The sequence below is a fragment of the Ciconia boyciana genome, chromosome 19, assembly GCF_034638445.1.
Source record: "Ciconia boyciana chromosome 19, ASM3463844v1, whole genome shotgun sequence".
Taxonomy (NCBI): Eukaryota; Metazoa; Chordata; class Aves; order Ciconiiformes; family Ciconiidae; genus Ciconia; species Ciconia boyciana.
The window spans coordinates 9,637,731-9,651,785 of NC_132952.1; the positions used below are offsets into that span (position 1 = coordinate 9,637,731).

A 14,055-nucleotide genomic window follows, 5' to 3' on the forward strand; every position below is an offset into this window, starting at 1 on the left:
TGAACGTGGAAGAATAAAGCAATTGTGCTATTGTGCCTTTCCATTCAAGGCTAGGATTCCTACTTAAGAGAGCAGATGCATGCTGCAGTCTCAAGATACACTAAAACTGGCCTGTGTTGCGTGGTCAGTGTGCTAGTAGAGGGGACCATAAAGAGAAGCAAGTGCAGGGTCCGGGCCCACAGCTAGTGCATGGCTCCCTGGACTTGAGCGAAGCAAGGGAAGCCACACCTGAGGGCATGCTCGGTAGATACTGTACGGTGATTCTGCTCCAGGTGCAGCTGACAGGCCGGTCATCAGTATTGGAGGAGAAATAGTCGTTGCACTTTAAGGCTTTGTGTATGTAACAGAGTATGAGAAATTAGAAGGAAGCAGATTCTGGAAGTTTAGTAGCATTTGCAGGTTTTGCCTTGAATGGCAAGTGATGTGGGATTGATCGGGAAATTGGGGAGTTCTCTGCTTATCTGGAAAAGGCAAGCTATGAACTACAACAAAATGTATTAGCTGCTGTTCTGCCAAAATAAGTCTGTTACAGCAAATGATTCTTTGCTGCTTTGCATTCCGGTAGCAACCTACGTGCATACACATAAGAAAAGTATTTCTGGGCCTTCTGATGTGCACAAGCTGACATGTCCACATATGCTGAAGGAATGCATGCAAACATATGTCTGTCTAATATACAAATTTGATGTGTTCTGTACACTGACACCGTGCTTATGTAGCCTGCATGTGCAGATAAATGCTCATGGCATTTGCCTCCATGTTTCATTTTGAAAACCTCTTTTCAAATTGGTTTCATTAATTTTTCTGGATTTATTTGGGTTACATTACACCAGGATCAGTAAGAAGGGAGAGGCGGGAGATTTTATTTACCAACTTATGCGAGACATAACTTGCTATCTTTCTGCAGTAGAAATTAAAAGACTTTCTAGGGGAAAAAAAAAAACCAAAACATTTCCAGTTACTATTGCCTTTAAGTAATAGTTTTCATCTCGGGGAAGCCCCTCCAGTGGGCAGATTTCAGCTAATCACAGTGCCTGCTACACAAATGTTTCCCTGCTCATCAGTTAAACCGTCTGCTGTAGCCTCCTGTGAAGGAGAGCTTTGCTCCAAGTCCAGATATAGGACATGAACAAGAATATAAGGCCACTTGAGCTGTGACCCTCTCTGCTGTACTCTTGGTAGGCAGGTGATCTGGAGCAGATCACAAGCAGCAAGTCTTTTCACATATTTAGGCTCGCCGATCGCTTTCTGCCTATGGCGAAACTTCTGTCTTCTCTGGGGCAGAACAAGTGGACTTGTTATCTGTGATCCTGAGTAATAAAGAATTTATTCATTCACGGCATCTTTCATTTAAAAATAGATCCCCTTAGCCCCACCCTGTTTCTTACGGTTTGATTAAATGCTGCTCTCTGGTTTGGGGAGTGTGCATGTAACACCTGAAGTCAGTTCCTCTGGTAAGTACAACTTTATTTCATACCTGAATAAACAACACCTACTATATTTTGTTGTCTTTGCATACCCTTCCCTCTCTTGGCATTTCAGCAACAAACCCCTTCCTACTCCTGTGCACCTAGGACTTGTATTTTTTGTGTGTTTTTAATATGTGCTATGCAGCAGCCATTGCATTTAAGTACCCGGTTTCTTACATCTCTTAGTAAGATTGAGAATGGGGGAAAATTTTAAGGGATTGAAAAGTCCGGTTTGTTCGAGTTCAGGACAATGTGAGAAAATGTCATATTGGGATATGCGTCACTGTACCTGCAACAAAAGTTTTCAAAGTAATTTCTTTTTTCATTTACCTCTTGCGGGGGCTGAATGTATTTGGAGCTCAAATGTGTGTGTGAAATCACAGACCGTGTGCTCTGGGGTGTCGTTCTTATTGGGCCTTTCTGTCTTTCTTGTTTTGCTGCCCAAATGAGATATCTGGAAAAAGGCAAGAGCTCCCTTTTCTTAAATGTCCCACAGGCCATTTCAGCTCTCAGAGCAACAGGTAACTCGCCAGACAGCCTCCTCTGGCTCCTGCACCCTGTCCTTTATACTGATCTTCAGCATTCAGATTCATTAAACATTTCCCTGGCTGGGCATTATGGAGTAAATTTGATGAAGCAGCTTTGTGTTACGCTTTACCCATGAAGCCATCGTCTGCTGTAACTTCTTCGAAGTAGGCCTAATTCATTTGCTGACACACTCCCATACAAGACTGGGGAGGGTGCGTGGGGAGAGGAGCTGCTGCTCGCTTCTGGGGCTGTTGCTTTCTACATCGCTTCAGCACATAATGATGCAACCTCCTGTACGGTGTCCAAGTAAGTAACACAGTTCGAAGGGCCGAAGCTTTGTCTGGCTGGAGCAATCTGGGAACTGGGACGTAGCTCCTGAGTGTCAGGGTTCAAAGCTCGTAGTTGAAATCACCTTTTCCCTTTCTGTGCGTCAGCGCCACGGCTGTGATTCAGACACCTTATTGGTGGTCATCTGTATTGCACGTGCTTTTTCTGTCCATCTGCTCTTCAGCAATTGCTGAGGGAATGACTTTGTACCTTAGAGGTGCTTACTGTCTAGAGGAAACGTTATCTGAGGAGGTTTTTGTTCAAGGCTTCATCAGTGCATAAACCAGATTTACGGTCCTTGCAATTCTGTGCATGGTTTCAGTAGTTGCTGAAGTAGGATGGTACTTCTCGTTTGGAGTCTTGCAACGGCTGGAGTCTGTTACTCTTTCTGGTGCGCTCTGGCTTGCAGCCGTGCATCACGTGAACTGTCCTCAGCTCCAGTCCCCATGCAGCTGGAGGCACTTCCAGAAGTGATCCAAACCAGCATACCAGTGCCTGTAGACCGCTGGAGGGGTTTGCGCACCATCCATCAGCACGTGGCCTGCTGGTATTACTTGCTCTCAGTGCTCTCATTTTTTCTGTTACTTAAAAAAAAAAAAAAAAAAGTCTCACTGTAAGTCTACTGAACTGGATTGAAACATCTTCTCTAAGAACATACTTTCTGCTGTACCATTCTATAAATTCCAGCAGTGTTCTTTTTCTTATAGCATTTTATTAATGCTTGTAACTGAAAATGCTATGCTTTGGCCCTCTTCCCGTGCCTGAATTTAAGAGTGGAAAAATATGAACCAAAGCAGATGGCCTTCTAGCATGAAGGCAATGCTATATTGTTCACTTAAAAGCTCTCCTAGCAGCACTTACTCAGTGGATTTCTATTTTCAAGGGTCCTAATTTGTCAAAAATTCTTCCCTGGTCAAACTGTATTTTTAACTGCATTTGAAAATGTAGAGGATTTATTACACTGAGCATTAATGACTGCGAAATACCAGCCCTACGCTCGTGTTGACACTTTATATTGTTGTAACAAAATCAAATCAAAGTAGCACTGAGCAAGGAACTTACTCAAAAAGAAAAGAAGTGTTAAATGAGGACTAAAAGGACTTTTAAGACACAGGAAAGGCTGCAGTACAGACTATCCAATAAAGACTTAATTGGTTGAAAACTATTAGTTATAGGTTCTCTTGATAAAGCAATTCAGAGGCTTGTTTAAGAACAGGTATTTTAAGTGATAAAACAAATGGATTACCTTGGTCTCGTATCTAGCTTGATGTGTACACTGGTTCTAGCACTTCACGTTTAACCCTGGTTTGGGGAAGAAGCAGGGCATTGACTACACTACGTCAGTGCTTCCCAAGTGTCAGTCTGGCCATGGATTTGCTCCGTTAGTGGTAGCAGTAGGGATACTTCAGTCCCATGCTGGCTGTGCCATGCTGCAGATCCCGCAGCTGCGTGGGGCTGCCTCGAGCCTGCTGCCAGGAGAGGGGAGAACTTCTCTGGCCTCTCAGCGCCAGCTCTTCTGAGCGAGGAGGAGAGTTTCTCAGCCACAGGCTGCAGGTCTTCATACCTACCGGGCAGCATATTATACAAATAAAGGACTTGTAGTACCTACCTGTACTCCCATTTTTAATGTAACACGTGCACAATTATGTATAGTGAACACAGAAGTTAATTTAATTAAAAAAAAAAAAAAAGTGGTAGCTTAATAAATTTGGATGGTCATCATGTCAAGCTTACAAATGCTGTGGAATGCAGGGTTTGTTTTAAGCCATTACATACTAAACAGCATCTTTCAGTGAAGTACCCATGACAAATTTCAAAGTCTGTAACTGCTGTAGGGAAATTCTGTACTAGTACGTGCTTCTGTTTTTAAGCAGTAATTGCAACATTTTTATAAGCTTGAAAATCTGTAAACCAATGTGAAGTACACTTGACCAAGGAAAAGTGTTGCATATTTCTGAATAGGATCTGTACTAGTGCAAATGTTGAGTGCTGTAGTGATTAACTTCCATTGGCATGTGTGTTCCAGTGAAACAGATTCAATAGGTCTGCACCAGTACAGATATTGCATGCTGTAGGTTGAAGTTTGCAGCAAAGCATGTACTGCATTCTTCCAGCGAAAGTGCTTTGTTAGTGTAGTCCTTGCATGTTTAAGTGCTAAACTAAGGTATAGCATGTCTCAGTGAAAGAGCCACCAGCTTATCTAACATGCATGTTCTCAGTAAGAGATCTATAATAACAGGTTAATTTTACATTACAGTACTGAAGTGCAACAGAAAACACTTGGAAGTTGCACTGCAAATCATGCATTAATAGATGGTGTCTTGAGCATAGTTAATCTCAGCCTTAAAAATTGCCTAGTGCACAGAGGCACACCACATTTTTCTAGCACAGCAGTGATCTTGGCTCACCTTCTGCTTCTAAGCAGTGCAGCAGTAGAAATATTGGTAATAATTTCAAGGGAGAGGCTGCTTTTCTCCTGCAAGAAAAGAAAGAAAACTAAATGTACTGAAGACAGTCAGTTTGTCATTTGTGAGCCTTTTCAGTTCACTGTACCAGTCCTATGTTTCCTATAATGAAAAGGTGATCTGGACTTACCCCTCAGGTAGCATGACAATAGGCCATCCCCCACTGGGGGTGAGCAGAGCCTTGCTGCTGCCTTCTGTGCGGTGCTGAGGCCCCCACTCCCCTGATGTCAGCAGGGTCTTTTAGCTTGCGTAGAGCCAAAATTTCCTTGTAGAAAACGTCTCTGTAAAGTTGTAGCAGGCATTTAGGCTCTGCGCAGCACTACCCAAGGAGGAGCTCAGAACCAGTGGTGCTGCTTGCTGCCTTGCCCCTTCCTCAGCCTGGGGATCAGAGTATTTCTCGGCACCAGGGAGAGCTCTATTGAGGCACCTCTCTGCTGGACTCGGATTTCAGAGGAGTGCTGTGGCCCCTTGGATGTAGGTCTTCAGGCTCTGAAAATGGCACGTGCGTTTGGACTAGCAGAGCCCTCTGTCTTTCCGTGCATGATATTCTCAAACAGTTCAGTGGAATTAAGGTAATTAGCAAATGTCTGACCTGCATAGTGGTTAGCGTGATTTATTCCTTGACTCCTGTTTCCCCCAATTTCACAAATAAAGAGAACGCCTTTGAGTGCTAGAGCTTTGAGTCAGCTGAAACAAAGAGTTAAAAGCAGCCAGCTCCCTTTTGACTGTGATTCTGAGCAATAGTACGTGCAGAAAAATTAATAAATAAAACAGTGAAGTGGAGGTGTATTTACAGAGGTCAGTTTATAGCCTTCATCGTGTCCTTACATTAGCAGGCTGGTGCAAAAGCCAAAAGAGGATGTGTGAGTGGAAGTCTACGTACAGAAGCTACAAAACTGGCATTGCTGCTGCTTAGCTCTCCCAACATCTTTTACTATCTATATTTACTTCGCTTTTGTTAAATTCATTCACTCTTAGTTGGATTCTGTTACACAGACTCGCAGCTCTGACACGATTCTTTGTACCATACCTTCGTTATTTGTCCTTTCAAGTTTTCGCAATGTCAGTTGGGCCCGTACATGCTTTGCTACATCACCTTAATTTAGGCTGTGTCCTACTCCTTTTGGGGTGATCTTCCCTTCGCAGTAGCAGCAGAAAGACACGTGGAGGCAGGAGGCAAAGGGATCGAATTGCGGAAAGGAGTGCCCTGCAAAAGGAGGCAGAGCCAAGCTGCCGCAGGCTCAGCTGGGCACCTGCCTTCAGGTTTAGGGGCAGCACGGGAAGTCCCCGTGGATTGTTTTGGCTCCTTTGCAGGGAGCCTTCACTGACATGAGCCAGTTTGTCAGCCTGAGCAGAAGATTGCTGCTACTCCAGCACTGACGCAGAATTCTGCTTTATTTGATGGGATTTAAATTATTCCCTTCTCTTCATACTTTTCATTTAATTTTTAATTATTTCAGCTTTCAGTGATGATTTAGTTCTTAGGCTGACAAGTGCTAGAGGAGGTAATGTATTGCATGTGTTTTAAAGAGTTGAGAACTGAAGCATCAGGCCACATCTAGGGAGAGTGACTCTTCCACATTGTACGTTCGTGTCCCTTGGCATGCAGTGTCCTCCGCTGCTGGCTGGGAAAAAACATGAATCTACTACCAACAACATGATAGAAAATACAGCTGCTAGCAGCTGGAGTAAGTGTGAAGTAAGTTCTCTTTCTTCACACCTATACCGGTTCCTTCTACTCGCATATAAACACTTTCTTATCTGAGATTCTGTATCAACATCAAGCTTCCCTTGTACGTATGACTGACTGATTTTCCCCTACTGTGCTGGGTGCGACATCAAATTGCTGCCGCTTCAGCGATGTATGGAGAAAAGAGGTTGACACTGAAAAGCCCCTTTGCTGTAACAGCTGGAATAGCAGGCAGCTGCAAAATCGGTTAATGAACAGCAGTCCAAAAAACCCCCAAGCGATTAAATAGGCCAATACCCGAACCAAGTCTAGCTGTAGTTACAAGTATCAGGAAAAAACAGTAGCTGGAAATAAGTGTACCTTGCCAAATGCGTTTGTCTCTGATTTCTAGTGGCCCATTCTTGCGCTTCCAACTGTTTGTGGTGTCAGGAATGTATTGCCCTCCCGTCATTTCTCTGGGAGCTGGCTCTTTTGCACGGGAGGGTAGAGCAAGGAATCATTTTGATTTTTCTGTCTTGAAAGAGATTTGCAATAGAATGTTATATAGCTCCTCTTTGTTTTTTCAGAGTGAAAGAATTGAAAAAGGCCAAGGAACTTGAAGATACGCAGCAGCATCCCGTAGCAATGTGACATTGCTTTTCAGACTGTTTTCATTTTCTGTTTTTAGCAGAGACATGCAACAACAACAACAACAACAACAAAAATACCCACTGCAGTTCTGGAAGTACCAGCTGCAGGATTTTAACAGTAATGTTTTGGTCATTGCATTTGCACTTTCATGGACAACTTTTAATTTGTTCAGCAAGACATCTTGGAACTCAATCTTCTGTTGGATCATGGGGAAAACAAAAGACACCAGGAGGAAATTGTGAGTTGCTTCATTCTCCGAGAAGGAAGAAGCGATTAATTATCCTTTTCATATAGGGCTGTATTAAACAACATGTGGAACTGTACAAATATTATACCAAAAATATTGTTAAGAAAAGGTGGGAATGCACAAGCAACACAAGAATGCTGTTCCTGCACCTGTCAGTCATCTCCAAGAAACTGAAGCTTTGAGAGTCTCAGTGGAGGGGCTTAGATCAGTACATCTTTACTGGGTCCATGCATCCTCATTTCCTTCGCACTTCTGTCCTTTGTGTTTTATTTAAATCTCTACAGCACACTTAATGCAACTTTTTAAATCTGCAGGTTTTTAATACATCCCGTGGGAACTTACAGAAGGGGTTGGTGGATGAGATAAACGGGTAATGCATGAGGAACAGAGAGAGCAGCTTAAGCAAGTTTTAAAAAGTTTTTTTGGTATTTTTACTAGAACCTGCAAACATACCAATTGTCACGTACTTTCTCTCATATTCAGCACTTTATTTTCTAGCCTTACTTTCATGTACTATTATTTTCATTAAGTTCTTAAAATAATTTGTAAAACATGTAGCTTTTTATCTTAAGTACTTGTCAAACCTCTTTGTCGTTTTGCAGAGTCACATACATATGTTGCCTGGACATTTTATACCACCTAAAGATCAGAGTGGTGCTGCATTCTGGCCAGTAAATTTCTTATTTTGGCTACTTCATCAAAATCTGGGCAGTTTCTGTATATATAGAAGGTAGAAATGGAAAATGAGAAAAAATATTTGAAAGGGAATATATTGATTAATTACTAAATATTTTATTCACAAAGGGTCAATAACTTGGCAAGATAAAATTATTATTTGTATAGTTTTGTCTGAATGAACGAGAAGAGTGTGGATGTATTGTTTGTACATATTGTATATATTAAAACAAAGAGATATGTGCATGAACTCAAGAAAAAGAAATGAACAAAGCAAAGCATTAGTGGCTATGGTCTGTAAAATGAAACAAAAACTTTATTTCACTATAAGAAACTTTATTTTAAATGTTCTTTAGAAGAACATTTTTGCTAAAGCATGACTAAATGGCAAAAAAGAGCTACTGTATTTAGACTTAGGAAAAAAAGGCAGAGCAACATTACTTTAAAAAAAAGAAAAAAAAAAGAAAAAAAAAAAGGATATGTTTACATTTGATTTTGGCTACCAGGAGTTCGGTTTGGTTGGATTTAATTTATTTATTCCTTCCTTCTTTTTTTTTCCCCCGTCTTTTTTTTTTTTTTTTTTTTTTTTTGCCAATGGTGCCAAGTAATGTGAATGCTAATATTGCTTAAGAAAATTAAGTTACTTTTGCAAAGCAGATAATCATAAGAGTACAAAAGCCGTATCTAGCTTAACACCATACACTCACTCCAATAAAGAACACTTAGAATGAACATAAAATGAAAAAAAAAAAAAAGAAATAGTACGAAAGTAGAAAAATATGTTTCACATTTTCATATCTCCTGCTGGAAGTCAGAAAATGTAATAAAAATTGCACAAAAAATAAAAAAAAAATTAAGTAAAACTTAAAAAAAGATGCAAACTGATCTTGTAGGGGTGTCATGGTATATTGCTATTTCCACATAGTGAGGAGCCAAAGAAATTAGATTTTTTTAAATTGAACTACTAATTTAAAACTGTCACAAATTCTCGACAATGGGAACCAGGTTCTGATCTTTATTACACAGGAATGTAAGGGAAGAAACTCCTGAAGTCCGTGTCGTTACTGTGGGTTTATGTACATGTGTCTGAGATCAGAAACTGCTCCTGTGTGTTTGTTTTGCTTGTGGCAGTTTAAAATTTCTGAACGTACTGGTGTAAATTTGAGATTGTTAGTTTTGGAATAGTTGTTCTTGCTTGATCCCGGCCACCAACTGCAATGTTCAAACGCAAGGCTTGTTGTGAAGCCTAAAAATATTCACACATAAGAAGCTTTTAAACTGGTGTCTTTAAAAGAAGAGTAAAAACAAAGATTGTGGCAAAAAAAACTGGGGTCAGTGCTCTTGGTGCCTTTTCTATAATTGTACCTGTTTTTAATTACTTCTTTTCACTGCCAGCATTGAATTACAGTAGATGTGCTATAGCTCATTACCAGAATTCTCTTGTACATTTCTGAACTGCTGCTTTATGACCTGATTCAATTTAAAAAAAGGGAAAAAAGAAAAACAAAGGGCCTGGCGCTCACACTGTGCCTGTGGGCAGCCTCATAGCCTCGATTTACTGTATGGAATTGGGACCGTAACCGTTAAATTTTTCTCTCATGCAAAAACGGAACAGGAGACGCCGAAGAATCTCCTTTGGAATGAATTGGAAATGCTCTGTATTAATACTGGAAGAACTCTTAGCATTTTGAAACCAAAATGTTGCTCCCATGAACCAATACGTGACAATATAGAATCGACCTTTTCCTAACAAGAGTAGTGACCTCAGTGGAAATGTTTTAACTCCCCGTCTTTACAGAAAATGATTCAGTAATATACAGAGCTATTTCAAATTACTCTTCCAGATCCATGGGCCTGGTGGTGTATCTACTAATCTAGATCCTGCTTCAGCCAAACGTTTAAGCATGTACTTGCTGTTAAACACGCAAGCAGTTCTATGGGCGCAACAGAACTACTTGCATGCTTTAAGCCTAAGTACAGCTTCTAAGTGCTTGTTGTGTCGGGCCATAACCCTTCAGTGTACCACTGGGGAGTCAGAAAGACTCCCCCTGCAGTGAAGTGATTCTGCTCACCCCTTTCTTGGTTGTGGAACTTACATTTTCACAGAAGATGAGTAAGTGCAGCTTTCCGGGAAAGTTTGAATTCCCAAGTGCCAGGAGCCAGATCTTCTGTCTTCTGATAATGGAATTGCTCCTTTGTGAAACACATTCGACAGCAGTAATACTGTGTGAAAGAAATACAGAATATAACATGAACCCCCTCTCTGGTTGCACGCTTATGGCAGTTCCACACAATAGTTGGTGCCCAATGGGGGGTCCCCAAGACTTGCATGTAAAACTAGTATAGATGTCTTCTCTTTTGTAAGTTTTATTTTTGTAACCGTGCATGTAAAGCATCACTGAATCAATGGATCTGTTGAAGAACTCAGCTGCTGGAACCATGCAAAATGTTTTGAATTGCCCTTAAAATATGGAAAATGTTTTCTGAATGCTTTATATTCTTTCTGCTGTAAATTAAAAACAAAGAAAATTTCCCCATACAAAGTGTGCACCTTTTTTTAAACACGTCTCTTCCATCCTAGTTTTTAGAGTGATGTAGTCCTTTAGTCACTGGAAGTAACCATGAAAAAAAGGGTTTCTTCTACTACATGACCTGCTTGTAAGTAGCGTCTAGTTTCTTACGGGTTATAATCTGAACAGTCCACAGTCTACCTGTGCGCAGGTGTGCAGCCCCTGGTGCGTGGTGGGATTCACTAAAGGCAACAACACAGCCCCTGGATCTGCAGCCCATTCTGCTGCTGTACTCCAGTGTGTAACCTTTATCTGGTGTGTAAAGCAGCATGTTTAAGAGGAACTCTATTCTCAGGCAGCAAACTCTTCCGGGTCTCCTGCTGAAGAGTGCCACTGCCCAGTGGTGCTCTGCAGCTCCTCTGCACAGCACTGCCAGCCCGGTCCTTCTCCAGTTCAGAGGCCAGCCCAGAGCTCCGTGACACTGCTCTGCGCTACTAGCTCAGACCCGAGGCCCTGCTTGGCAGCTCCCACGCTGGCAGCTGCTTACAAAACCTGTACACGCCAGCCACCCTCTCTGTTTCTTCCCCCAAGGTCCGCACCCCAAGCAGAAACTTTTCCTTGTGAGTGTTGTCCACGCTTACAGCAGAAAGGAAAACTCCCTTAAAACCACAGACATTGGGTACCCATCTAACCATAACATCCAAGCTTCAAATTACAGGTTTTGCCAAGATGACTATGACTACACAAAATCATTAAAAATCCATTTGTCCTTAAAATACAAGTTCTGCCCGGCTGCACCTAGCAGCCTGGTTTGGTGGAAATGAGTTTTCAAGGCAATATGCTGTAGTTTATCAAATTTGGAAACATTCTATGAAATTATGTAAGGTGACATAACACTACATATTTGGAAATATTTCACCAGCCCTTAGATGGCCTCAACTCTGATTAGGTTTTCTAACGCAACTTACAGCAGTTCTATATAATCGTACTCGTCTATGGACGACTAGCTTTTCTGAGATCAAATTATTTTCAGATCCTCTTCAGCAGTCACTCACTTTCAGGGCAGGGTATCTGGGCTTTTCATGAGAAACCATGCACATCTAGTAGTAGAATGCTAAATCCTACATTGTGCACGAAGCAGAGGCAGAAACCTAAGAGGTCACACTTAATAACACAGTAATACCAATAACTGAGACTTAATAGCTAATTATTGCACTGAACAGATACGTAAGTTACATGAACCAACCCTCAATAATGCGAATTTTGTACCTGACAGCAAGGCTAGCCTAGCAGGGAAAAACAGCTTTAATAAACTAATCATCTGGTCTGTGAAAGACTATGTTAGTACTATTATGAGTCAGTTCTTCCAGAACCCAGGACCACAACACAAGATGAGATTTCATTAAGAGAGTTTCTTCTGGACTACAGAGAAACAAGTTTAATTATGTTTCTCTTTAAGAATAAATCAGCATTTAACTCCCCAGTTTGCTCACAAATAGCTCCCCGATTTTCCGTTTTACATGCCTGTTAATTCCTGGGTTCTCCTTTAGCATCGTGGTGGCTTGACCCTGGCCAGAAAGTAAGCACCAACCAGCTGCTTGCTCACTCCCCGCCTCCCCCCTTCTCCCCAACGGCATGGGGGAAGAACATTGGAAGAGCAAACATGAGAAAAAAATGCTTGGGGTGCGATAAAGACAGTTTCATAAGTGAAGGAAAAAAAGGAAAAGAACAAAAATAAGAACAAGTGATGCAAAGGCAGTCACTCACTACCTCCCACCAGCTGCCTGGTACCTTGGAAAGGCCACCACCCCCCCCCCAGCTTTACTGCTGAGGATGATGTTGTCTGGCGTGGAATAGTCCTTCCGTCTGTTTGGCACCGCTGTCCCGGCTGTGTCCCCTTCCAGCCTCTCACTCACCCCCAGCCTACTCGCTGCAGGGGCAGCATGCGAAACAGAGAAGGCCTTGATGCTGTGCGAGCACTGTTCGGCAACAGCCAAAACATCAGCGTGTTATCAACACTGTTTTGGTCACAAATCGAAAAGACAGCACCATACAGGCTGCGACGAAGGACATCAGTTCCATCCCAGCCAGGCCCAGTACAGGCATAACCCCACTAGGTCTCTGAGAAATGAGCCCAGGTGTACTTCTGGGCTTAGGGCACGCCAAGAGCCCTTCACAACCAGCAAGAGGGACAGGAACAAACCTACCCTGGCAGGCCTTTGCTCTTCGGCATCTTCCACTTGCCCTCAGGTGATACAAGGCACATGTGGATACAATTAAAAAAAAAAAAAAAAAAAAGCATGCATGCTTTTCCCACTGTATAAGCACAATGATATCTCAAAATCACCACACGGACCCGCAGTTCAGGCCAAGTGTTTGCTGGTAAGGCAATGTAATTGCACCACTTCTGAGAGTGCTACCACAGAGAACTGGGTCTCACACACACACACAGGCAGCAGCCCCGAAATGTACACCAAGATGCATTAACACACAGAAGATGGCCAGAGGAGCAGGCCATGTCCTGCTCAGAAACTGGCTGAGAGCGGGGCGGGGGGGAAGGGGGAAGAGAGAGTGTGAGTGTGTGTGTGTGTGTGTGTGTGTGGAGGGGGGAGAGAGAGAGTGTGAGTGTGTGTGTGTGTGTGTGTGTGTGTGTGTGTGTGGAGGGGGAGAGAGGGGGGGAGAGAGTGTGTGTGTGTGTGTGTGTGTGTGTGTGTGTGTGTGGGAGAGAGAGAGAGTGTGTGTGGAGGGTGAAGGGGGAGAGAGTGTGTGTGTGTGTGTGTGTGTGTGTGTGTGTAGGGGGAGGGGGGGAGAGAGAGTGTGTGTGTGGAGGGTGAAGGGGGAGAGAGTGTGTGTGTGTGTGTGTGTGTGTGTGTGTGTGTGTGTGAGAGAGAGAGAGAGTGTGTGTGTGTGTGTGTGTGTGTGTGTGTAGGGGGGAGTGTGGGGGGAGAGAGTGTGTGTGTGTGTGTGTGGAGAGTGTGTGTGGGGAGGGGAGAGAGAGAGAGAGAGAGAGAGAGAGAGAGAGAGCGTGTGTGTCTGTGGAGAGCGGGGGGCGGGGAGGGGGGGGGGGGGGAGAGAGAGAGAGAGAGAGAGAGTCTGTGTCTGTGTGTAGGGGGGGAGAGTGTGCGTGTGTGTCTGTAGCGCCCAATGCACGACACCGGTACCAAGGGTACTGGCCTCCCCCCACACGCGCAGGCCGGTATCGGGGACGCTGCTGAAGAGCAGCACAGCCGGCCTCGCCAGGTCCCGGCACCCCCCCGTCCCAGGCACCCCCCCACCAGAAGAGCCCGCGCAGCAACACCGCTGCAGCGGAAGGGAGCTCTCTCCTGCAGCCTCCCCCGGCCCGCCCGCCCCACCAGGTCCTGCCTCAGGTCCAGGCCCGCGTTCCCGCCCGCGGCCCGCCGGGAGGCCTGGCCCCAGCCCCCTCGTGCATTCCCGCTGCCAACCCCCGCCCGCCCGGGGCCGGCTCCTCTCAGGGCGCAGCGGGACGAAACGGGGCCGGGGGGCGAGGCGTGGC

General features: G+C 43.8%; 1 protein-coding gene and 1 long non-coding RNA gene across 6 annotated transcripts in view; one reads left to right on the forward strand and one right to left on the reverse strand.

Annotated features, from left to right (window-relative positions):
* The window catches only part of CAMTA1 (calmodulin binding transcription activator 1), a 326,965-nt gene extending 317,430 nt beyond the window's left edge, over positions 1 to 9,535 (forward strand). For all 5 annotated transcript variants that reach the window (XM_072884097.1, XM_072884090.1, XM_072884094.1 and 2 more), the window contains one exon: positions 7,046 to 9,535. In XM_072884097.1, the coding sequence (XP_072740198.1) occupies positions 7,046 to 7,109 (64 nt within the window). In that variant the 3' untranslated portion in view covers positions 7,110 to 9,535. The remainder of the gene's footprint in view (positions 1 to 7,045) is intronic.
* On the reverse strand, positions 1,416 to 6,990 carry LOC140661644 (uncharacterized). Its single transcript, XR_012045831.1, has 4 exons — positions 6,840 to 6,990; positions 4,733 to 4,800; positions 3,571 to 3,888; positions 1,416 to 2,908 (listed from the first exon to the last, which is right to left on the reverse strand). It is a non-coding gene; the product is annotated as an uncharacterized lncRNA (long non-coding RNA).
* Positions 9,536 to 14,055: the final 4,520 nt, after the last annotated feature.